Raw genomic sequence first — 25,035 nt, 5'->3', positions numbered from 1 at the left:
GATTGGGAAGACTTCAAAAATTATGAAAATAAATTAGCAAAAATTATAAAAACAGATAGCAAGAGTTTCTATAGTTACATAAAAAGAAAAAGGGGGGCTAAGGCAAACATAGGTCCCTTAGAGGATGAGACCAGGAAATTAATGGTGGGAAACATGGAGATGGCAAAAATGCTGAACAAATATTTTGTTTCAGTCTTTACGGTAGAGGACATTAAGAATATCCCAACACTGGACAAACAGGGGCTCTAGGGGGGGGGAGGAGCTAAATACGATTAAAATCACTAAGGAATTGGTACTCAGTAAATTAATGGGACTCAAGGCGGATAAATCCCCTGGACCTGATGGCTTACATCCTAGGGTCTTGAGGGAAGTGGCAGTAGGGATTGTGGATGCTTTGGTAATAATTTTCTAAAATTCTCTGGACTCGGCAAAGGTCCCGGCAGATTGGAAAACTGCTAATGTAACACCCTTATTTAAAAAGGGTAGTAGGCAGAAGGCTGGAAATTATAGACCAGTTAGCCTAACATCTGTGGTGGGTAAAATTTTGGAGTCTATTATTGAGGAGACAGTAGCGGAACATTTGGATAAACATAATTTAATAGGACAAAGTCAGCATGGCTTTATGAAGGGGAAGTCATGTCTGACAAATTTGCTTGAGTTCTTTGAGGATATAACGTACAGGGTGGATAAAGGGGAACCAGTGGACGTAGTGTATTTAGACTTCCAGAAGGCATTCGACAAGGTGCCACATAATTATTGCTCAAGATAAAGAATCACTGGATTGGAGGTAATATTCTGGCATGGGTGGAGGATTGGTTATCTAACAGGAAGCAGAGAGTTGGGATAAATGGTTCATTCTCGGACTGGCAACCAGTAGCCAGTGGTGTTCCGCAGGGGTCGGTGCTGGGTCCCCAACTCTTTACAATCTATATTAACGATTTGGAGGAGGGGACCGAGTGTAACATATCAAAGTTTGCAGATGATACAAAGATGGGAGGGAAAGTAGAGAGTGAGGAGGATATAAAATACCTACAAGGGGATATAGAAAGGCTGGGTGAGTGGGCGGAGATTTGGCAGATGCAATACAATATTGGAAAATATGAGGTTATGCACTTTGGCAGGAAAAATCAGAGAGCAAGTTATTATCTTAATGGCGAGAAACTGGAAAGTACTGCAGTACAAAGGGATCTGGGGGTCCTAGTGCAAGAAAATCAAAAAGTTAGTATGCAGGTGCAGCAGGTGATCAAGAAGGCCAACGGAATGTTGGCTTTTATTGCTAGGGGGATAGAATATAAAAACAGGGAGGTATTGCTGCAGTTATATAAGGTATTGGTGAGACTGCACCTGGAATACTGCATACAGTTTTGTTGTCCATTCTTAAGAAACGACATACTTGCTCTCGAGGCAGTACAAAGAAGGTTCACTCGGTTAATCCTGGGGATGAGGGGGTGGACATATGAGGAGAGGTTGAGTGGATTGGGACTCTACTCATTGGAGTTCAGAAGAATGAGAGGCGATCTTATTGAAACATATAAGATTGTGAAGGGGCTTGATCGGGTGGATGCGGTAAGGATGTTCCCAAAGATGGGTGAAACTAGAACTAGGGGGCATAATCTTAGAATAAGGGGCTGCTCTTTCAAAACTGAGATGAGGAGAAACTTCTTCACTCAGAGGGTAGTAGGTCTGTGGAATTTGCTGCCCCAGGAAGCTGTGGAAGCTACATCATTAAATAAATTTAAAACAGAAATAGACAGTTTCCTAGAAGTAAAGGGAATTAGGGGTTACGGGGAGCGGGCAGGAAATTGGACATGAATTTAGATTTGAGGTTAGGATCAGATCAGCCATGATCTTATTGAATGGCGGAGCAGGCTCGAGGGGCCAATTGGCCTACTCCTGCTCCTATTTCTTATGTTCTTATATTTCTCCTTTCATTGTTCCCCTTTAACCATGTACCAACTGCAGCAGAAAAGGAAGCAGGAATTAAGCTCTCAAATCTTTGCCAATGCTGCCCAGAACTGATAACATGGCACGAGAGAGCAGCTGGCGATGACCCTCTCTGGATGTTTCTGAGCAATATGGCTGAGGTCATTACTTCTGCATTATGGAGGGTGCTAAGCACAGGCCTGCATGCCACCACTCTGTGGCTCCCTGTTGTTACTGAGTTTGCTGGAACAGCCTTTTTCTAACTCCCTTTTGCTTAACCTACAATTATTTCCACTGCAGCACCGGAAAATCTTTCTTTGAAGCATAACTGTACAGTAGTGGTGGACGACCTGATCCTTTCTTAGTGGTGCCTGTAACAGATTAGGTTGTTAAAATATATTCTGTTATGCTATTCGTGCAATCTGCATGAGTACACTGTGTGTAAATGCAGTTTGTGAGTGTGCAATGTGTGCAGATATAGTGTGTGTAAATAATGTGCACTTTGTGTGAGTTCACTTTGTGTAAATAGTGTGCAGTCTGTGAGAGTATAATGTGTAAATAGTCTGCAGTTTGTGTGAGTACAGTATGTGTGAATAGTATGCTGTCTGTGAGAGTGTAGTGTGTGTAAATAGTGTGCAGTTTGTGTGAGTACAGTGTGCAGTCTGTGAATTCAGTATGTGTGAATAGTGTGCCGTCTGTGAGAGTATAGTGTGAGTAAAAAGTGTGCAGTTTGTGTGAGTACAGTGTGCAGTCTGTGAGTTCACTGTGTTTAAATAATGTGCTGTTTGTGAGAGCATAATGTGAGTAAATAGTGTGCAATTTGTGTGAGTACAGTATGCAGATAGTGTGCAGTCTGTGTGAGTATAGTGTTCTGAATGTGTGCAGTCTGTGTGAGTACAGTCTATCTGAGTGCTGTGTGCAGATAGTGTGCGTAGTCGGTGTGCATAAATATGTCCTATGTGTGTATTTTGTAGATAAGGGAGCAGGTACCTCTTTAACCCTGACCTACACTATATAAACACATATGAGGTTAAACAAGCCTCTCTATGATTATCCAATTAATTCAGTCACTATACTGATATCAATTTATAAAATCTTCCTAAACGGACACAGACATGATGGGCCAAATGGCCTCCTTCTGTGCCGTAACTTTCTATGAATCTATGATTCTATAAACAATCACAGATATTGTCTTCAGATAATTAGCTCTCTCTAACCAGGTTTGAAAACCCTCAACGATCCAAAGTGGCTGATTGCTGCTCTCCATGTTTGTTCAGCAAAGTACTCAGTTAATGCTCGGAATATTACAATGATCTCTGCGAATTCATTTTATTTTTTTGTTGCTTCCTCCAGCTGGATAGCAGAGGAATGGGAACACTGCACGAAATCCTGTGGGAGTTCTGGGTACCAGATTCGCACTGTTCGCTGCATGCAGTTGCTGCCCAATGGAACGAACCGCTCAGTGCACAGTAAATATTGCATCGGGGAACGCTTGGAGAGCCGCCGGGCTTGTAATCGAAAACCCTGCCCGGCACAGTGGAGGACAGGACCGTGGGTAGAGGTTAGTGAGCACAAAGGCTTCATATCAATGCAACATATGTTTTAAAAAAAATCTATAGGGCTCGTTGCACGTCACAAGCCGTCCCTTTGGATCTGTTAGGAAGTTGGCTCTCATGTTGGTGGGAAATGGTATTTAAAACGAAGACATCCTTCGTACTGTAAACGATGAAGTGTTGTTCAATAAGAAATAATGACGGCTTTGCGTTTTCTCAGACCGTGCAGATGCCATATGAAAAGGAGAGCAAGGGGTGTCCCAGCAAATAGCAATTATAATAGGAGAAAAAGATAGAAAGACCTTGCATTTACATAGTGTCGTGAGGTGAGAGTGACTGCCCTTGACATCAAGGCAGCATTTGACCAAGTGTGGCACCAAGGAGCCCGAGTAAAATTGAAGTCAATGGGAATCAGGGGGAAAACTCTCCAGTGGCTGGAGTCATACCTAGCACAAAGGAAGATGGTAGTGGTTGTTGGAGGCCAATCATCTCAGCCCCAGGACATTGCTGCAGGGGTTCCACAGGGCAGTGTCCTAGGCCCAACCATCTTCAGCTGCTTCATCAATGACCTTCCCTCCATCATAAGGTCAGAAATGGGGATGTTCGCTGATGATTGCACAGTGTTCAGTTCCATTCGCAACCCCTCAGGTGCAGCCCGTGCCCACATGCAGCAAGACCTGGACAACATCCAGGCTTGGGCTGATAAATGGCAAGTAACATTCGTGCCAGACAAGTGCCAGGCAATGACCATCTCCAACAAGAGAGAGTCTAACATTCAATGGCATCACCATCATCGAATCCCCCACCATCAACATCCTGGGGGTCACCAATGACCAGAAACTTAACTGGACCAGCCACATAAATACTGTGGCTACAAGAGCAGGTCAGAGATTGGGTATTCTCCGGCGAGTGACTCACCTCCTGACTCCCCAAAGCCTTTCCACCATCTACAAGGCACAAGTCAGGAGTGTGATGGAATACTCTCCATTAGCCTGGATGAGTTCAGCTCCAACAACACTCAAGAAGCTCGACACCATCCAGGACAAAGCAGCCCACTTGATTGGCACCCCATCCACCACTCTAAACATTCACTCCCTTCACCACCGGCACACCATGGCTGCAGTGTGTACCATCTACAGGAAGCACTGCAGCAATTCGCCAAGGCTTCTTCGACAGCACCTCCCAAACCCACGACCTCTACCATCTAGAAGGACAAGAGCAGCAGGCACATGGGAACAACACCACCTGCACGTTCCCCTCCAAGTCACACTATCCCGACTTGGAAATATATCGCCGTTCCTTCATCGTCGCTGGGTCAAAATCCTGGAACTCCCTACCTAACAGCACTGTGGGAGAACCTTCACCACATGGACTACAACGGTTCAAGAAGGCGGCTCACCACCACCTTCTCAAGGGCAATTAGGGATGGGCAATAAATGCTGGCCTTGCCAGCGATGCCCACATCCCATGAACAAATTTTTTTAAATCCTCAATACGCCCCAAAGTGCTTCACCAGAAATGAACTGGGGTACAGGACTAGTGGGTACAAGTGTGTCACTGTAATAACATGGAGGAGATGGATACGGTACAGGTGGGTACAGGTCTGTCACTGTATAACACGGGAGGAGGTGGATACGGTACAGGTCGGTACAAGTCTCTCACTGTGTAATAGAGGGGAGGTGGGTACTGCACTGGTGGGTATAGCTCCATCACCCTTAAACTGGGGTACAGTACTGGTGGGTGCAGGTCTATCACTGTATAACACGGGGGACATGGGTACAGTGCAGGTGAGTACAGGTCTGCCACTGTATAACACCAGTGTATAAGCCAGAGCTCCCTGGATGACAAAAGAGATCGAGAGTAAGATGAAGCAGAAAAAAGGGGCACATGACAGATGTCAGGTTGATAACACAAGTGAGAACCAGGCTGAATATAGGAAGTTTAGAGGGGAAGTAAAAAAAGAAATAAGAGGGACAAAGAGAGAGTATGAGAATAGACTGGCGGCCAACATTGAAGGGAATCCAAAAGTTTTATATAGGCATGTAAACAGTAAACGGGTAGTAAGAAGACAGATGGGGCCGATTAGGGACCAAAAAGGAGATCTATTATTCATGGAGTGGAGATGCCGGTGATGGACTGGGGTGGACAAATGTAAGGAGTCGCACAACACCAGGTTATAGTCCAACAGCTTTATTTGAAATCACAAGCTTTCGGAGCTTTGCTCTTTCATCAGGTGAGTGAAGAGTTGCATAAAGGCACCGCATATATAGTCAGAGAACAATGCCTGGTGATTACAGATAATCTTTCTAACTGCCCTTTATCACACCTCGGCAGAGAGATAATCACAGCAATCAAAGGCGTGAATGGTGTTCAGACAGGTTAGTCAGGGAAACATTACATCCAATCAGACAGAGGTTAGTCAGGGAAACATTACATCCAATCAGACAGGTTAGTCAGGATGTAATGTTTCCCTGACTAACCTGTCTGAACACCATTCACGCCTTTGATTGCTGTGATTATCTCTCTGCCGAGGTGTGATAAAGGGCAGTTAGAAAGATTATCTGTCATCACCAGGCATTGTTCTCTGACTATATATGCGGTGCCTTTATGCAACTCTTCACTCACCTGACGAAGGAGCAAAGCTCCGAAAGCTTGTGATTTCAAATAAAGCTGTTGGACTATAACCTGGTGTTGTACGACTCCTTACAATTATTCATGGAGGCAGAGGGCATGGCCGAGGTACTAAATGGGTACTTTGCATCTGTCTTTACCAAGGAAGAAGATGCTGCCAGAGTCTCAGTAAAGGAAGATGTAGTTGAGATACTGGATAGGCTAAAGATTTATAAAGAACATAAGAACATAAGAAATTGGAGCAGGAGTAGGCCAATCGGCCCCTCGAGCCTGCTCCGCCATTCAATAAGATCATGGCTGATCTGATCCCAACCACAAATCTAAAGAACACAAGAAGTAGGAGCAGGACCCGGCCACACAGCCCCTGGGCCCTCTTCGCCACCCACAGGGCATTGACCGATCCGAACTCAGCTTCATGTCCAATTTCCTGCCCGCTCACCATAACCCCTAATTCCCTTTACTTCTAGAAAACTGTCTATTTCTGTTTTAAATTTATCTAATGATGTAGCTTCCACAGCTTCCTGGGGCAGCAAATTCCACAGACCTACCACCCTCTGAGTGAAGAAGTTTCTCCTCATCTCAGTTTTGAAAGAGCAGCCCCTTATTCTAAGATTATGCCCCCTAGTTCTAGTTTCACCCATCTTTGGGAACATCCTTACTGCATCCACCCGATCAAGCCCCTTCACAATCTTATATGTTTCAATAAGATCGCCTCTCATTCTTCTGAACTCCAATGAGTAGAGTCCCAATCTACTCAACCTCTCCTCATATGTCCGCCCCCTCATCCCCGGGATTAACCGAGTGAACCTTCTTTGTACTGCCTCGAGAGCAAGTATGTCTTTTCTTAAGTATGGAGACCAAAACTGTATGCAGTATTCCAGGTGCGGTCTCACCAATACCCTATATAACTGCAGCAATACCTCCCTGTTTTTATATTCTATCCCCCTAGCAATAAAAGCCAACATTCCGTTGGCTTTCTTGATCACCTGCTGCACCTGCATACCAACTTTTTGATTTTCTTGCACGAGGACCCCCAGATCCCTTTGTACTGCAGTACTTTCCAGTCTCTCGCCATTAAGAAAATAACTTGCTCTCTGATTTTTCCTGCCAAAGTGCATAACCTCACATTTTCCAATATTATATTGCATCTGCCAAATCTCCGCCCACTCACCCAGCCTGTCTATATCCCCCTGCAGGTTTTTTATGTCCTCCTCACTCTCTACTTTCCCTCCCATCTTTGTATCATCTGCAAATTTTGATATGTTGCACTCGGTCCCCTCCTCCAAATCGTTAATATAGATTGTAAAGAGTTGGGGACCCAGCACCGACCCCTGTGGAACACCACTGGCTACTGGTTGCCAGTCCGAAAATGAACCATTTATCCCAACTCTCTGCTTCCTGTTCGATAACCAATCCTCCTCCCATGCCAGAATGTTACCCCCAATCCCGTGATTTTTTATCTTAAGTAATAATCTTTTATGTGGCACCTTGTCAAATGCCTTCTGGAAGTCTAAATACACTATATCCACTGGTTCCCCTTTATCCACCCTGTACGTTATATCCTCAAAGAACTCAAGCAAATTTGTCAGACAAGACTTCCCCTTCATAAAGCCATGCTGACTTTGTCCTATTAAATTATGCTTATCTAAATGTTCCGTTACTGTCTCCTTAATAATAGACTCCAAAATTTTACCCACCACAGATGTTAAGCTAACTGGCCTATAATTTCCAGCCTTCTGCCTACTACCCTTTTTAAATAACGGTGTTACATTAGCAGTTTTCCAATCTGCCGGGACCTCTCCTGAGTCCAGGGAATTTTGGAAAACTATCACCAAAGCATCCACAATCCCTACTGCCACTTCCCTCAAGACCCTAGGATGGAAGCCATCAGGTCCAGGGGATTTATCCGCTTTGAGTCCCATTATTTTACTGAGTACCATCTCCTGAGTGATTTTAATCGTATTTAGCTCCTCCCCCCGTAGAGTCCCCTGTTTGTCCAGTGTTGGGATATTCTTAGTGTCCTCTACCGTAAAGACTGAAACAAAATATTTGTTCAGCATTTTTGCCATCTCCATGTTTCCCACCATTAATTTCCCGGTCTCATCCTCTAAGGGACCTACGTTTGCCTTAGCCGCCCTTTTTCTTTTTATATAACTATAGAAACTCTTGCTATCTGTTTTTATATTTTTTGCTAATTTCTTTTCATAATCTAACTTCCCTTTCTTAATCAATCCTTTAGTTACTTTTTGCTGTCTTTTGAAGAATTCCCAATCTTCTATCCTCCTACTAAGTTTGGCTACCTTATATGTCCTTGTTTTTAGTCGGATACTATCCTTGATTTCTTTACTTAGCCACGGATGGCTGTCATTTCTTTTACAACCTTTTTTCCTCAGTGGAATATATTTATTTTGAAAGTTGTAAAATAACTCCCTAAATGAACACCACTGCTCATGTACCGTCTTACCCTTTAATCTATTTTCCCAGTCCACTTTAATCAATTCCGCTCTCATACCATCATAGTCTCCTTTATTCAAGCTCAGTACGCTTGTTTGAGAATCAACCTTCTCACCCTCTAATTGGATATGGAATTCAACCATGTTGTGGTCGCTCGTTCCAAGGGGATCCTTAACTAGGACATTATTAATTAATCCTGACTCATTACACAGGACCAGGTCCAAGGTTGCCTGCCCCCTAGTAGGATCAGTTACATACTGCTCAAGAAATCCATCCCTGATGCACTCAATGAACTCGTCCTCAAGGCTGCTCTGCCCAATTTGATTTGTCCAGTTAATATGATAATTAAAATCCCCCATAATTATAGCTGTTCCCTTATTACATGCCCCGACTATTTCCTGATTAATACTTCTTCCAGCAGAGTTGCAACTATTAGGAGGCCTATATACTACGCCCACTAATGTTTTTTTCCCCTTATTATTCCTTATCTCCACCCAAACTGTTTCATTATCTTGATACTTTGTCCCAATATCATTTATCTGTATTACAGTGATTCCTTCCTTTATTAACATAGCCACCCCACCTCCCCTTCCTTCCTGCCTGTCCTTCCTGATTGTTAAATACCCTGGCATATTTAATTCCCAGTCGTTGTCACCCTGCAGCCATGTTTCTGTAATGGCCACAAGATCATACCCATACGTAGTTATTTGTGCCGTTAACTCGTCCATTTTGTTACGAATGCTACGTGCATTCAGATAAAGAACTTTCAAATCTGTTTTGTGACGCTTAGTTCCTGCTTTTTCCTTTTTTAACACTTTACCTATTACTCCATACCTTCTGTCCCTTCCTGTTACGCTTTCCTCTCTCTCCCTGCTCAGGTTCCCAACCCCCTGCCACTTTAGTTTAAACCCTCCCCAACAGCACTAGCAAACACTCCTCCTAGGACAGCGGTCCCGGCCCTGCCCAGGTGCAGACCGTCCGGTTTGTACTGGTCCCACCTCCCCCAGAACCGTTTCCAGTGTCCCAGGAATTTGAATCCCTCCCCCTTGCACCATTCCTCTAGCCACGTATTCATTTGAAATATCCTCCTATTTCTACTCTGACTAGCACGTGGCACTGGCAGCAATCCTGAGATTACTACCTTTGAGGTCCTATTTTTAAATTTACCTCCTAACTCCCTATATTCTGCTTTTAGGACCTCATCCCCTTTTTTACCTATATCGTTGGTGCCTATGTGCACCACGACAGCTGGCTGTTCGCCCTCCCCCTCCAAAATGTTCTGTAGAGGAGGTACTAGAAAGGCTAGCTGTACTTAAAGTAGCTAAGTCACCGGTCTGGATGGGATGCATCCTAGGTTGCTGAGGGAAGTAAGGGTGGAAATTGTGGAGCTCCTGGCCATAATCTTCCAAACATCCTTAGATACGGGGGTGGTGCCAGAGGACTGGAGAATTGCGAATATTACACCTTTGTTCAAAAAAGGGTGTAAGGATAATCCCAGCAACTACAGGCCAGTCAGTTTAACCTCGGTGGTGGGGAAACTTTTAGAAACGGTAATCTGGGACAGAATTAGCAGTCAGTTGGACAAGTGTGGATTGATTAGGGAAAGCCAGCATGGATTTGTTAAAGCCAAATTGTGTTTAGTTAACTTGATAGAATTTTTTCATGAGGTAAGAGAGAGGATAGGTGAGGGCAATGCAGTTGATGTGGTGTAAATGGACTTTTAAAAGGCGTTTGATAAAGTGTCACATAATAGGCTTGTCATCAAGATTGAAGCCCATGGAATAAAAGAGGCAGCAACAGCATGGATACAAAATTGGCTAAGTAACAGGAAACGGAGAGTAGTGGGGAATGGTTGTTTTACGGACTGGAGGGAGGTGTACAATGGTGTTCCCCAGGGGTCGGTACTAGGACCGCTGCTTTTCTTGATATATATTAATGACTTGGACTTGGGTGTACAGGGCATAATTTCCAAATTTGCAGATGACACAAAACTTGGAAGTGTAGTGAACAGTGAGGAGGATAGCGATAGACTTCAGGAGGATATCGACAGGCTGGTGGCATGGGCGGAGACATGGCAGATGAAATTTAACGCAGAAAAATGCGAGGTGATACATTTCGGTAGGAAGAATGAGGAGAGGCAATATAAACTAAAGGGCACAATTCTAAAAGGGGTACAGGATCAGAGAGATCTGGAGGTATAGAAATGTACACAAATCATTGAAGGTGGCAGGGCTAGTTGAGAAAGCGGTTAAAAAGCATACAGGATCCTGGGCCTTATAAATAGAGGCATAGAGTACAAAAGTAAGGACATCATGATGAACCTTTATAAAACACAGGTTCGGCCACAACTGGAGTATTGTGTCCAGTTCTGGGCATCGCACTTTAGGAAAAATGTGAAGGCGATGGGGAGAATGTAGTAGAGATTTACTAGAATGATTCCAGGGATGAGGGACTTTAGTTACCTGGATAGACTGGAGAAGCTGGGGTTGTTCTCCTTGGAACAGAGACGAATGAGAGGAGATTTGATAGAGGTATTCAAAATCATGAAGGATCTCGACAGAATAGATAGAGTGAAACTGTTCCGATTGGCAGAAGGGTCAAGAACCAGAGTAAGTAGATGTAAGGTGATTGGCCAAAGAACCAAAGGTGACATGAGGAAAAACTCTTTTACACAGTGAGTGGTTAGGATCTGGAATGCACTGCCCGAGGGGGTGGTGGAGGCAGATTCAATTGTAGCTTTTGAAAGGGAACTGGATAAATACTTGAAGAGAAAAAGTTTGCAGGGCTACAGGGATAGGGCGGGGGAGTGGGACTAGCTGGATTGCCCTTGCATAGAGCCGGCACGGACTCGATGGGCCGAATGGCCTCCTTCCATGCTGTAACCTTTCTAATATTCTATGATTCTAACACTGGGGTATAGAATTGGTGGGTACAAGTCTGTTAGTTTATAACACTAAGTTACAGTACTGGTGGGTACAGGTCTGTTACGGTATAACACGGGTAGAGTACTGGTGGGTACAGGTCTGTAACTGTGTAACACTGAGTTACAGTACTGGTGCGTACAGGCCTGTTACTGTATAACATAGGGGAGGTGGGTACAGTACAGGGTGGGCACAGGTCTGTCACTGTATAACGCTGGGATACAGTTCTGGTGGGTACAGGTCTGTCACAGTATAACACTGGGGTACAGTATTGGTGGGTACATGTCCATTACTGTGAAAGGTGCTATATAAATGCAAGCTGGTTTGTTCTTTCTTCCCCTCGTTGATTTGTATTTCTGATTCTTCACAGTGCTCCGTCACATGTGGTGAAGGAATTGAGCAAAGACAGATCATATGTCGTGCAAGTGATCAGTGTGACGGTGAGAAGCCAGAAGCTACAAGAGTCTGCAGACTTCCCCCGTGTAGTGGTATGTACCTGTGACTGTGCCCATTCGACAGGCCTAGGGTTACCAACCGTCCAGGATTATCCTGGAGTCTCCAGGAATTAAAGATTATACTCCCGGACACTGCTGCAAGCAACCCGGGAGAAAAATCATAGGGGCATAAGAAAAATTGTGGGTTTTTTTCACTTTCTTTGAGCAATTTTGTTTATTAGTTATAAAATTATTGGAAATGGGGGGGGGGGGGGGGGGAGGTGGTAAGGCTGTTTGACTGGGGCGGGGAGTTTGGAGGTCATGTGCTGAAACCTCCAGGAATACGTCCAACCAGAGTTAGTCATCCCAATCAGGCCTCAACAGCATTTAGGTGTCTTATTACTTGGTGAACTGAACTGAAATGGTTGTCAGCCTCCTAGCTCTGAAAGACTGCATTGAGCTACAGAAAATTAGCCGCATTTTGTACATTCTGGATTCAAACCTATTGCCAAGGGAGGTAAGAAATGGTGGATGATGAATTTTACAAAAACCACAAAATAAGATTTAGGGCTGATTTTCCTGCAACCTCCCTGACCTCTTGTCTTGAGTGTTGTTGTTCCTTTCCAGCACCAGGATTGAGCCTGAAAGCACAACCTTGTTACAGATCAGCTCTGGGCCCTGAGCAGTGCACAGGCTCTGCCTCGAGCAGACCCATTTACTGCCTCGTTGCCACTTACAAATGAATTTTAAAATTTGCTGATGAGATAAGGCAGTTTTAATCACTTAGTATTCAGGGAACGTTACTACATTTTGTAGCTTATTAACATATCATGAGGCAAAGGCTAAAGGCCAATGTTCCTGACCTTTGCCTCAACACAAAGTCATGATGTGGAGATGCCGGTGATGGACTGGGGTTGACAATTGTAAACAATTTTACAACACCAAGTTATAGTCCAGCAATTTTATTTTAAATTCACAAGCTTTCGGAGATTTTCTCCTTCCTCAGGTAAATGTTTCAAGATCTCCTTGAAGCCTACGCATTTATACATATTGAATAATACATGGTGTTTACAGACTGCCTCTGCAACTGCCCGTTGCCAAGGCAATCACCGTGTTCAGACAGAGAGGTGTCATCTGCAGAACCCCCGAATACACATTCAACAAAAAAACAAACAGGGAAAAAAAACAGAGAAAAAAAAAGAGAAAAAAAAACAGAGAGAGAGGCAGAAACATCCGGAAGGCAGAGAGAGCCAGCAAATGACCCATTATATTAAAAACAGATAACATTTGTTCGCTGGTGGGGTAACGTGTAGCGTGACATGAACCCAAGATCCCGGTTCAGGCCGTCCTCATGGGTGCGGAACTTGGCTATCAATTTCTGCTCGACGATTTTGCGTTGTCGTGTGTCTCGAAGGCCGCCTTGGAGTACGCTTACCCGAAGGTCGGTGGATGAATGTCCATGACTGCTGAAGTGTTCCCCGACTGGGAGGGAACCCTCCTGTTTGGCGATTGTTGCGCGGTGTCCGTTCATCCGTTGTCGCAGCGTCTGCATGGTCTCGCCAATGTACCATGCTCTGGGGCATCCTTTCCTGCAACGTATGAGGTAGACAACGTTGGCCGAGTCACAGGAGTATGAACCATGCACCTGGTGGGTGGTGTCATCTCGTGTGATGGTGGTATCTGTGTCGATGATCTGGCATGTCTTGCAGAGGTTACCGTGGCAGGGTTGTGTGGCGTCGTGGACGCTGTTCTCTTGAAAGCTGGGTAGTTTGCTGCGAACGATGGTCTGTTTGAGGTTGGGTGGCTGTTTAAAGGCGAGTAGTGGAGGTGTGGGGATGGCCATAGCGAGGTGTTTGTCCTCATTGATGACATGTTGAAGGCTGCGGAGAACATTGATGACATGTTGAAGGCTGCAAGCCCACGGACAACCTCACGATGCTCCACTTTTCCAGCTTCCACCCTAACCACGTCAAAGAGGCCATCCCCTATGGACAGGCCCTGCGAATACACAGGGTCTGCTCAGACGAGGAGGAACGCGATGGACACCTACAGACGCTGAAAGACGCCCTAGTAAGAACGGGATATGACGCTCGACTCATCGATCGACAGTTCCGACGGGCCACAGCAAAAAATCGCATAGACCTCCTCAGGAGACTAACACGGGACGCAACCAACAGAGTACCCTTTGTCGTCCAGTACTTCCCCGGAGCGGAGAAACTACGCCATGTTCTCCGCAGCCTTCAACATGTCATCAATGAGGACAAACACCTCGCTATGGCCATCCCCACACCTCCACTACTCGCCTTTAAACAGCCACCCAACCTCAAACAGACCATCGTTCGCAGCAAACTACCCAGCTTTCAAGAGAACAGCGTCCACGACGCCACACAACCCTGCCACGGTAACCTCTGCAAGACATGCCAGATCATCGACACAGATACCACCATCACACGAGATGACACCACCCACCAGGTGCATGGTTCATACTCCTGTGACTCGGCCAACGTTGTCTACCTCATACGTTGCAGGAAAGGATGCCCCAGAGCATGGTACATTGGCGAGACCATGCAGACGCTGCGACAACGGATGAACGGACACCGCGCAACAATCGCCAAACAGGAGGGTTCCCTCCCAGTCGGGGAACACTTCAGCAGTCATGGACATTCATCCACCGACCTTCGGGTAAGCGTACTCCAAGGCGGCCTTCGAGACACACGACAACGCAAAATCGTCGAGCAGAAATTGATAGCCAAGTTCCGCACCCATGAGGACGGCCTGAACCGGGATCTTGGGTTCATGTCACGCTACACGTTACCCCACCAGCGAACAAATGTTATCTGTTTTTAATATAATGGGTCATTTGCTGGCTCTCTCTGCCTTCCGGATGTTTCTGCCTCTCTCTCTGTTTTTTTTTCTCTTTTTTTTTCTCTGTTTTTTTTCCCTGTTTGTTTTTTTGTTGAATGTGTATTCGGGGGTTCTGCAGATGACACCTCTCTGTCTGAACACGGTGATTGCCTTGGCAACGGGCAGTTGCAGAGGCAGTCTGTAAACACCATGTATTATTCAATATGTATAAATGCGTAGGCTTCAAGGAGATCTTGAAACATTTACCTGAGGAAGGAGAAAATCTCCGAAAGCTTGTGAATTTAAAATAAAATTGCTGGACTATAACTTGGTGTTGTAAAATTGTTTACAATTGTCAACACAAAGTGGCAACTTTGCAAGAGGAACAAACTGTAACAGATGTAGAAAAGAAAGGACGTGTGATGCAAAGCTACTGAAGGCTGGAGGAACAAAAATTAGAAGGGCTCTTGCAGAACAAAGCCGTGGCCTTTTCAGTGCCAGTGATTGGCAGTGTAAAACCTCTGGGAATGTGAAATGGGCAAGAACATCAGAGCGCAATGCATGCAACACTCCAAAGTCTGCCAAACTAGAAGAAAGGACAGGATACGGAGGTAGATTTAATGCATTTAATAGTGTTAATAAAATTAAAAAATATTTCAATTACAATTTTAAAGACTGCCAGAGAGATGACTGTTAAAATTCACACTGCAGCATGCCTATATTTACTGGATAGCTTTCAAATCTGAGCCATTTATTACAGCTGATGGACTGTAAGCAAAAATTGAACTTAAAGGTAAAGAGTTCTCTATTTGCTTTGGTGAGTCCTTAATGCGGGGAAATCTCCTGCACAGCCATGCAGCTTTTGGTGAAGGATTCTCATCCAAAAATATAAAATATTAACATGAAATCTGCCTCTATAAGGCTCTTTTATTACGTTCAGTGCACCTTAACGAGGTGCGCACTAGTGAGTAAGCACAGCTGCTTCTCCCCAAGTAAACAGAGCATTTAAGTCACTATAACCGGCAACATTGAAATTGACCTTAATGTAAATGGATAATGGTCATCGCATTTTGGCCGATTTAAGCGACTGCCTGTTTTAAACGTGGACGTTTTAAATGGTGGGGACTGCAACTGTGTTGTTCAGCCCATGCAACAATAACCTTTCCTAATCAAATATAACTCGCCTAATCTGGATTTGTGATTTGTGACTGTGTTTGATCCCCAAAATCACAATTTGTGATCCTCCACGGAGTGTGCACACAAACTGGTGGTTGGTCGCAATGATGATGAAACAGGCTGGGGATTGGTTGTGTTGGTGATGAAGCAGGCTGGTGATTGGTTGTGGTGGTGATGAAGCAGGCTGGTGATTGGTTGTGGTGGTGATGAAGCAGGCTGGTGATTGGTTGTGGTGGTGATGAAGCAGGCTGGTGATTGGTTGTGGTGGTGATGAAGCAGACTGCTGTGCTGCGAGATCCTCAGGCTAGCTCCGTCATCGCAGCCTTCTTGGATTTTAAAAATGAAATGTATTTTCAGATTGTAGCCTCACTTATCCAAACTCAGAATGTACCTTCAGTGGTTTCAAAAATACTTCAGAGTTCCACTTGAGCCATTCTTTAACCATCACAATATGAACAAATGAAACAAACAATCACTCAGCATGCATGCATTGCAGTCTGCCTGCCTTGCTATCCCCATGACTTGCACTCTCCATTCATTGCTATCCCCATTCATTGCTATCTCCATTCATTGCTATTCCCATTCTTTGTTATCCCCATTCATTGCTATCCCCATTCATTGCTATCTCCATTCATTGCTATTCCCATTCTTTGTTATCCCCATTCATTGCTATCTCCATTCATTGCTATCCCCATTCATTGCTATCTCCATTCATTGCTATCCCCATTCATTGCTATTCCCATTCATTGCTATCTCCATTCATTGCTATCTCCATTCATTGATATCCTCATTCTTTGTTATCCCCATTCATTGATATTCCTATTCATTGCTATCCCCATTCATTGCTATCTCCATTCATTGCTATCTCCATTCATTGCTATCTCCATTCATTGATATCCCCATTCTTTGCTATTCCCATTCATTGCTATCCCCATTCATTGATATCCCCATTCATTGCTATCCCCATTCTTTGGGAATATCGATGAATGGGGATAACAAAGAATGGGGATAGCAATGAATGGAGATAGCAATGAATGGGGATTACAAAGAATGGGAATAGCAATGAATGGGAATAGCAATGAATGGGAATATCAATGAATGGGGATAACATTCATTGCTATCCCTATTCATTGCTATCCCTAGTCATTGCTATCCCCATTCATTGCTATCCCCATTCATTGCTATCCCCATTCATTGCTATCCCCATTCATTGGTATCCCCATTCATTGCTATCCCCATTCATTGCTATCCCCATTCATTGCTATCCCCATTCTTTGCTATTCCCATTCATTGCTATCCCTATTCATTGCTATCCCCATTCATTGCTATCCCCATTCATTGCTATCCCCATTCATTGCTATCCCCATTCATTGGTATCCCCATTCATTGCTATCCCCATTCATTGCTATCCCCATTCTTTGCTATTCCCATTCATTGCTATCCCCATTCATTGCTGTTCCCATTCTTTGCTATCTTCATACATTGCTATCTCCATACATTGCTTTCCCCCCATGCCTTGCTATCCCCCATGCATTGCTATCCCCATTCATTGCTATCCCCATTCATTACTATCCCTATGCATTGCTTTTCCCATTCATTACTATCCCCATGCATTATAATCCCCATCATTGCCATCCCCCATGCCCTCAATAGAGTCTATTTCCAATACTTGAGCAGTTTCCTCTTGCTGTGGGGTACACACTGTTGCAGCTGTCTACTCTCTCCTCCAATCTACTCCTGCCTGTTCAGTGCGAGATTCTCGTAAGGAAGTACAGTTTGCAGTAAATGAGAATGATACTACAGTGCCAGTATAAGTGTGCTATAGTGACAGTGATATCACAGTTTGTTTTAGATAATACTTTACAAGGTACAATACTAATTTATGACTGACTATGATGATGATACTGTAAGATCATGCAATGTGAACAGTTATTTACACACTGACCTTTTTCACTGCTTCACTGCCTTGTTACAATACATCACAAATAAGAAAATGAAGATTTCCTTTTGGTTCTGATGCTAATGATGAAATTCCCATGGTTGCTAACTTAATAAAAGCACTGCCCCTTTTAAACATAAACATAAACAAAATGAAAGCAAAGAGACGGCACAGACACAATAGGCCAGAATGGCCTCCCTCTGCGCTGTAAAGTTCTCTGGTTCTAAAATGGGAAACAAAGGAGTTTCCGACAAACCCGATAATGTCTTTATATGGCAGCGTGCACTTTCACCCCGTAGGAGATTGGGAACACAGTGTCCTGAACATAGGAACACAGGAACAGGAATAGGTCACTCAGCCTCTCGAGCCTGTTCCGCCATTCAATTAGATCATGGCTGATCTGTCTAACTCCATCTATCCGCCTTGGTTCCGTAACCCTTAATACCTTTGCTGAACAAAATTCTATCAATCTCAGTTTTGATCAGATGACCCATGGAGTGTAATTTAATGCACATTGTACAGATTTTAATTTTTGCGCTCGGGGTATTTTAGACTTCAGTTATTTTGAATAAACTGTTTAATTTTACTTCATTCACCTTGCAGATGAGCCGTGCCTGAGAGACAAGTCTATATTCTGCCAGATGGAAGTGCTTGCACGATATTGCTCCATCCCAGGCTATAACAAGCTCTGCTGTGAATCCTGTAGCAAGCGCAGTAGCACCCTGCCTCCCCCCTTCTTTACAGGCGTGGCTGAGATAGAGGATGTAATGGCTGACGCCGACCACGGGACGGGCCTCGGGATCACACCAACTCATCAGCCCGACTCCACTTCCAGAAGCAGAGGTCCACAAGGCAACAGGTTGGGTAGAGCAAAGAACACCGAGCCCAGTGCAATAACCCCAACACGTGGCAAAACAAAAGGTGTGGATTCCTCCCAGAAAAATACTCCTTCTGCAGCTGGTAGGTCTCACAGATTGGTGGCTTCGCAGCATCAGCTCCATTTAATTCAAGGCAGTGATCACAATCCTACTGCCATCAACAACAGCTCCACAGCTACCCTTTCATCAGACAGCATGGCGAAGACATCGGACAGACATGCTGCGTTACAATCTCCTGTGGTAGAGACATGAAGGAGGATGCTTCCTACATACATCAGACACTTCTGGGGATAAAATTACCATTTAAAAAGAAACTATTGTAGACATCATGGTGCGTGCAGTATTTGAAAAAGGACCTTCTGCAATTCCAGTGAATATAAACTGTCAAGTGTTTTCTTTTTCAAGAAGAGGTGACGTAGTAAGGTGCTGGCACTTTGCTCTTTGTCAATCAATTGGCCAGCATCCAATTTGTTTGGGCTCACTTAAACAAGCACCAAAGATATTCACAATGAAGAGGAAATAACCAGGTCCGCTGGTTATTGTCTTCGTAAAAGATTAAGACTACATTTTGCGCATCAGCTCATGTTTAATAAAAAAATCAAAGCCAGAAATACAAAGAGATGCTAAATTTCTTTAAGGGTTTACAGTGTTGCATTGATACGAAATGGTATACAGTAACTAAAGTCAAATGTTGCTTATTTGTCAGTGAAATAGATATTATTTAAGTCATTTGCAGCTGTTGTTGTAAATACTGTATATGCAAAAGTCAGTATTATGTTTTAAAAATACAGTTTGTTCCATGGGATTTTGTTTACCAATGTTACATAACCATTTCTAAATTTCAGTCTGTACCTGACGTTGAAAAACTGTCCTAATACATTCCACAAATCACAATGAGGAGCGACAGATATAACGATGGGGGGGGGGCGAGAATTACTGGTCCCTTTAACAGTTTAACTTGGCAGTAATTACACGCAGATCTGCCAATCCCTCTGGTGCTAGTAACAGGAAACTGCAAATCTGTAATAAGTGCTGATTTGGAATGACACAGCAGGTCAGTGAGCCCCCATGCAGAAAAAGGCCAGCATAATATTCTGATGAAAGCTTACACTCAAAACAGGACATCTGTCCGTTCTCCTTCCAGATGCCGATGGATCTGCTGTGTCTTTCCAGAATTTTCTGTTCTTGTTGCCTAACACATTAGGTAGTTTTAAATGCCCTTATAAAATCAACTGGTCCTAACCAAAAATCCAGTCACCCAGTTACAGGTTTTGAATGTAAAATGGAGTTTGATTTTCATCCCCAAGGCTAAGATGTTCCAGGGCCTACTTTCTATCACCTCATAGACTCCTTAGCCCACAGGGAAGATTTCTGCCATCAGCAGCGAATATAAAAGATCTCATTTGCGAAAGTAATCTGTTTCTCTTCTATGATCCAATCAGTCATTCATTGTCGTGCATTATTATACAGCACTCGCGTGTGTATGATTGAAAACATCAGGGCCTAGAAATTCAGCCGCCCAACTAAAATATACTTACCTGAATGTGGTGCCAGGAGGGGCAGGAGTGTCACCACTGACAGCCACCACTGTTCCCCACCCCCAAACGGCGTTGCTAGCCCCTCGGCTGCCGCCAACTCTCGATCCAAATGCCCACCCACTTGCTCCTTTTGTCCCCCCCTGAGCTGATCGTCTGCCATTCCCGATCGTCACCTAACCCGATCGCCCCCACTTCCGAGTCGCCCACTGACCTATTCAAGCCCCTTCCCAGTCGCCAGGCCCCCCCTCACCCTCCCCACCCGACCCGATCTCTCCCTTTCCAGGTCACCCACCCGACCCGATCTCTCCCTTTCCAGGTCACCCACCGACCCGATCTCTCCCTTTCCAGGTCGCCCACCAACCCGATTTCTCCCTTTCCAGGTCCCCACCGGCCCGATTTCTCCCTTTCCAGGTCACCCACCGACCTGATCTCTCCCTTTCCAGGTCGCCTACTGACCCGATCTCTCCCTTTCCAGTTTGCCCCCATGCCGGTTGGCCCCTGACTCTATAGCGCACTTTCCCAATCGCCTGCCGATCCGATCACCCTTTCCTGCTTGCCCCGTTCCTGGCCCCCTTTAACCACCTATCTGAGGGCTCTTCCAATCAGCATCACTGATGAGCTGCCTGTTGCTGTCTGCAGCTTGCCGGCTTGATGGTAATGAGGCCCAATGCCCAATTTCGGGTGCACCTCGGGCCTCACCATTCAGGCGCAGGGATTGACCCCTGCATCCCCCGTGCGCCCAAAAATGGGTGGCTCGAATTTCTAGGCCAAAATAATTATTAAAGTGATGTTCTGCCAATATCTCATGAAGTAAATTGCATCAGCGGTGACAAACTACATTTTAGCCACTGAATTGCAGATCAGTGTACAATCAAGATCATTTCTATGCTATGCCGTCTGCACGGGATACAAAACTACAATGGTTATGGGCTAATTTCTTTCCAAAATGACGATGTTGCTGTGACATGCAATATAGAATTTGGATATTCCATTAACAATTGACGAGCAACATTATTGCAAACTTAGAAAGTTACCATAAGACGGAACTGTTTTTTTAAAAAAAATGGTGAGCTGGTAGCATTAAACAAAAACATTGTAATATAAAGAAGCAAATGGGGGACAAAAAGGATAAAGATCAGCTAGTGTGAAGCAATGTCTAGTGCTCCATTATGTAATAAAAAAGGCATAGTTAGGATATAACATTTGGAAGCACATAGTGGTACACTATGGAAGATGTTTGCTATTGTCCTGCTAGTAATCAGATACTTTCCAGTCAACTCAATGCCTTTAAAGAATTGCAGCTACCTTCCTGCAAGGCTTTTGAAGGTTAATGAAGCTAGTGTTTAGTTTGTACAATGACAACCCCTGAGCCTCAGAAAGTTGCATAGAATTTATTTAAGAATCCCCCTTTTACCCCATAAATGGAAATAATATGATTTAATTTTTTTTATTTGCTTTCTTTTGTACAATAATATAGATTCCTGTTTTATTCTGAGTGTACACTACTGATGCTGTTTGTTGTATTGGGGAGCACATAGCAATAAAAGTAACACCCGAGTTTATGTCCTTTGAAGCTATTTGAATTTGTAGTGTTGATTGTGTTTCTGCCATTTCATGTTCCTACCCATTCTTTCTTCGCTATTTATCTGCCTTCTCGTTAGCACCTTGGTAGATCTGGCTCCAAGTTCTTAAACTATTGGGCATTTCAAAATCTTAATAGGGTCATTTGTTGATTATATATTAAAATCGATAAGTGAGTCACAGCATTCCATTTCAAAATGCTACATCAACTGACCCTTAATGGCATTTTTGCATTGCATTTACCTGCAATCCCTGTTATACAAATAGGCAGTGCTGTGATAGGGGTGTTCAGTTATTTGCTGATGGTAATATCGTAACCCCTGATTAAAGATTTCTTCATTTGTGAAGAGATTTTATGTGCAGGTAGGCATCTCACAGTGGTATCCAAAGTCAAATGTAGGCCTTAGCTCACTGGGAGCACTCTCATTTGGGAGTCAGAAAAGCTGTGAGTTCAAGCCCCATCCCAGAGACTTGAGCCCAAAATCTAGGCTGACACTCCAGTGCAATATTGAGGGAGAGCTGCACTGTCGGAGGTGCTGCCTTTTGGATGAGACGTTCAACTGAGGTCTCTCCACGAACACCTCTATTAAATCTCCCAGTAATTTTCTCACTTTAAGGAGAACACTCCCAGCTTCTCCAGTCTCTCCACATAACTGAAGCCCCTCATCTCTAGTAAATCTCCTCTGCACCATCTCCAAGACTTTTACATCCTTCCAATAATTTAGTGCACAGAATTGAACACAATACTCCAGATGAGGCTTAACCCCTGATTTATAAAGGTTTAGCATAACTTCTTTGCTTTTGTACTCTATGCCTCTATTTATAAAGCCCATATATATATATCACTTGTGTTACTTACTGTGTGACATCATCTTGTCCAGAACTGTAATAAGCTAGTGCCACACGAGATTCACATAATTTACACACGTTCTCCTACCTTGCTACAGCTTTGTGCCAACTCCACAATATTAAAAGTTACACCAAAATGGCATCCAATTCAATTCTGTCCAGATACATAGGGCTGAATTTTTCTCTGTGATCTCACCAGGTGGAAAATGGAGCAAAAAGGAGCGGCAAGACCCACCGCTGCCTTCTCATCCTGACCCTTATTCCCCTTTGCCCTGCTGCTGGGACCGCTGCTGGCCATCCGGTCCTGCCCACTGCATGCAAACACTGGTGGGAAGGGGAGCCTGGGTTCTTGGCCCAATTACCTCCCATCTATCCCATTTCTGAAATGTAAATCACCTGAAACCTGCCAGGAGAAGCCTGGCATAGTGCCCAATGTGGCAATAATGACCTTCTCTCTCTCCAAATAGGTCCCAAATACCCACCCAGGAGAGTGGGTCGGGGTGGTGACAAAGTTGGAGGGGTGGGCAGAATTCTGCCCTGCTTCTACCCTGCCGGAAAGAGGAAAATCCAGCCATGGGGTTCGATTTCCCTCAGCATTGGATTTAGTACCAAAATAGCACAAAGGCTGCACTTCTGCTGCCCTGGTGCCCCCCTCTCCCCCCAGCCCCAGCTCAAGTCTCCTGAGTCAAACTCCTTGCACGATTGTGGGCGGTCTCCCGATGCTATTTGCATCTTCTTTTGGAACCCTACCTCTGATTGGAAAGTAAATCAAGTACTATTGCAGCACTTAAGTGGTTGGAACAGCAGCCATTTTGAGTCTTCAGGAGAAGATGATGATGAAGAAGATGTCACAATGCCTCACATTTTAGAGGTTCTGATGGTAGAGATATTGAGAAGGCACAACAAAATTTTTGGTTCTCAGTAAAGGAAACCAGCCAAATCTACTGTCCAGGCCCAATGAAAAGAGAAAGCCAAGGCAATGAGTGCCACCTCCTGAACCTCTCAAAATGCCAATCAATGCATGAAGAAGTTTAATGACCTCACCAGGTCAGCCAACGTTAGACAGCTCCGAAACTAAGTTAAATGCATGTGTATCATTGCCATCACCTGGCCCTCCCTGTGTTGCACATCACGATTTCCAGCCCTGAAACCTCTCTCCAGACACACAAGACCCTTCACACCTTCCTCTTTACCCTACAACTGTGTGCCTTCCTCATGAAGCAGAAGACGGCTTACAATATCAGACAGAGAATTACAACTATGTGAGGACCCCCCACCCCCGTCACCCCAAAACTAATCGGCCCCGTTCCTCTTGAGAAAGAAGCCCTGAACCTGCTGGGTAGATAAATGATAGAACCAGTGGACGATGGCGAATTAGGAGGGGACGTGGGAGCTGCAGGTTTATCAAGAAAATCTAAATGTCTCACCAGTTCCTGTCAGACAACTGAAATCACTTGACAAAAATATTGTTGGCGTGTAACCTTGCAACTTGTGCACAGCTTATTTTTTCCATTTTGCAGTTCAATCACCCACACCAGCATTTCCTTTTTAGCTCCTTCTAGGAGAACACCTCACAGGATCAATTGCCGCAGGAACCGGTGCCTTCTTGCTCCTTCCGCTCCAGTCACGTTTCACTCACCCCATCATTGCTTTCACCCATCAGCCCAGTGAAACCCACTTGGGGTGGATTAATTAGTCTTAGTGACGGCAGATCACACAGTGAAGCAACAAGCACAAGCGGCATGGAGGAGCATAAAGTTTCTGACAAGGAACAAATCATAGCTGGCTGGAGGGACAGAAGATACCTGCCCTTGGCTGAGGAGCCATGGGACACTAATCTCAGAGGTCCAACATTCAAAAGAAGGATTGCCTGCAGAGCATCTAACTCACGTTAACGTAGTTTAGTTGGTGTCCATGAATCCATGAATGTGTGGCAGATGCTGGCTCAGTCAAGGAAGTCCACTAGCCACATCTGGGGCACCATGATGGATGTGTGCACAGTCCTGAGCATGGTAACTCCAGCATGACCTGTAGCAGAGCCCCCCGCCAAAGAAATGTCATTGCTGCTGGCATGACAGCTACAACTGCTGCTTTTGATACTTTAGGTGCCAGATACAAAAGGAAGATCTCTCCTGGTCTCCAAAAAATTGGGTGGGATTCAGATAAGTATCTCTGAGGGCTTCAGAGAGCTGATTGGACCCATCTGCTTTCATGTTGATCAAAGGCCATTTGGAACCCATACCCAATACTACTGGCCTAGCAGGTATGTATACGGGTGAATGCCCTCCCACCAGCTCCCTCAAATGCCTGAACA

General features: G+C 44.6%; 1 protein-coding gene across 2 annotated transcripts in view; it reads left to right on the top strand.

The window, feature by feature from the left end:
- LOC137321156 (A disintegrin and metalloproteinase with thrombospondin motifs 3-like) overlaps positions 1-21,868 on the top strand; it is a 299,698-nt gene extending 277,830 nt beyond the window's left edge. Inside the window, exons 20-23 of one of the 2 annotated variants that reach the window (XR_010962726.1) lie at positions 3,277-3,484; positions 11,853-11,970; positions 18,479-20,607; positions 20,640-21,868. Coding sequence is in view for 1 of the 2 variants with exons in the window: in XM_067983405.1 (XP_067839506.1) it covers positions 3,277-3,484; positions 11,853-11,970; positions 18,479-19,005 (853 nt within the window). In the remaining variant the exon portion in view is untranslated. Of the gene's footprint in view, positions 1-3,276; positions 3,485-11,852; positions 11,971-18,478 lie in introns of both variants that reach the window. The other variant, XM_067983405.1, reaches the window with a different exon arrangement.
- Positions 21,869-25,035: the final 3,167 nt, after the last annotated feature.

Source organism: Heptranchias perlo, chromosome 4 (assembly GCF_035084215.1).
Source record: "Heptranchias perlo isolate sHepPer1 chromosome 4, sHepPer1.hap1, whole genome shotgun sequence".
Classification (NCBI taxonomy): Eukaryota; Metazoa; Chordata; class Chondrichthyes; order Hexanchiformes; family Hexanchidae; genus Heptranchias; species Heptranchias perlo.
Note: the sequence above shows the minus strand (reverse complement) of the source record. Positions and strands in the feature narration are given on the sequence as shown.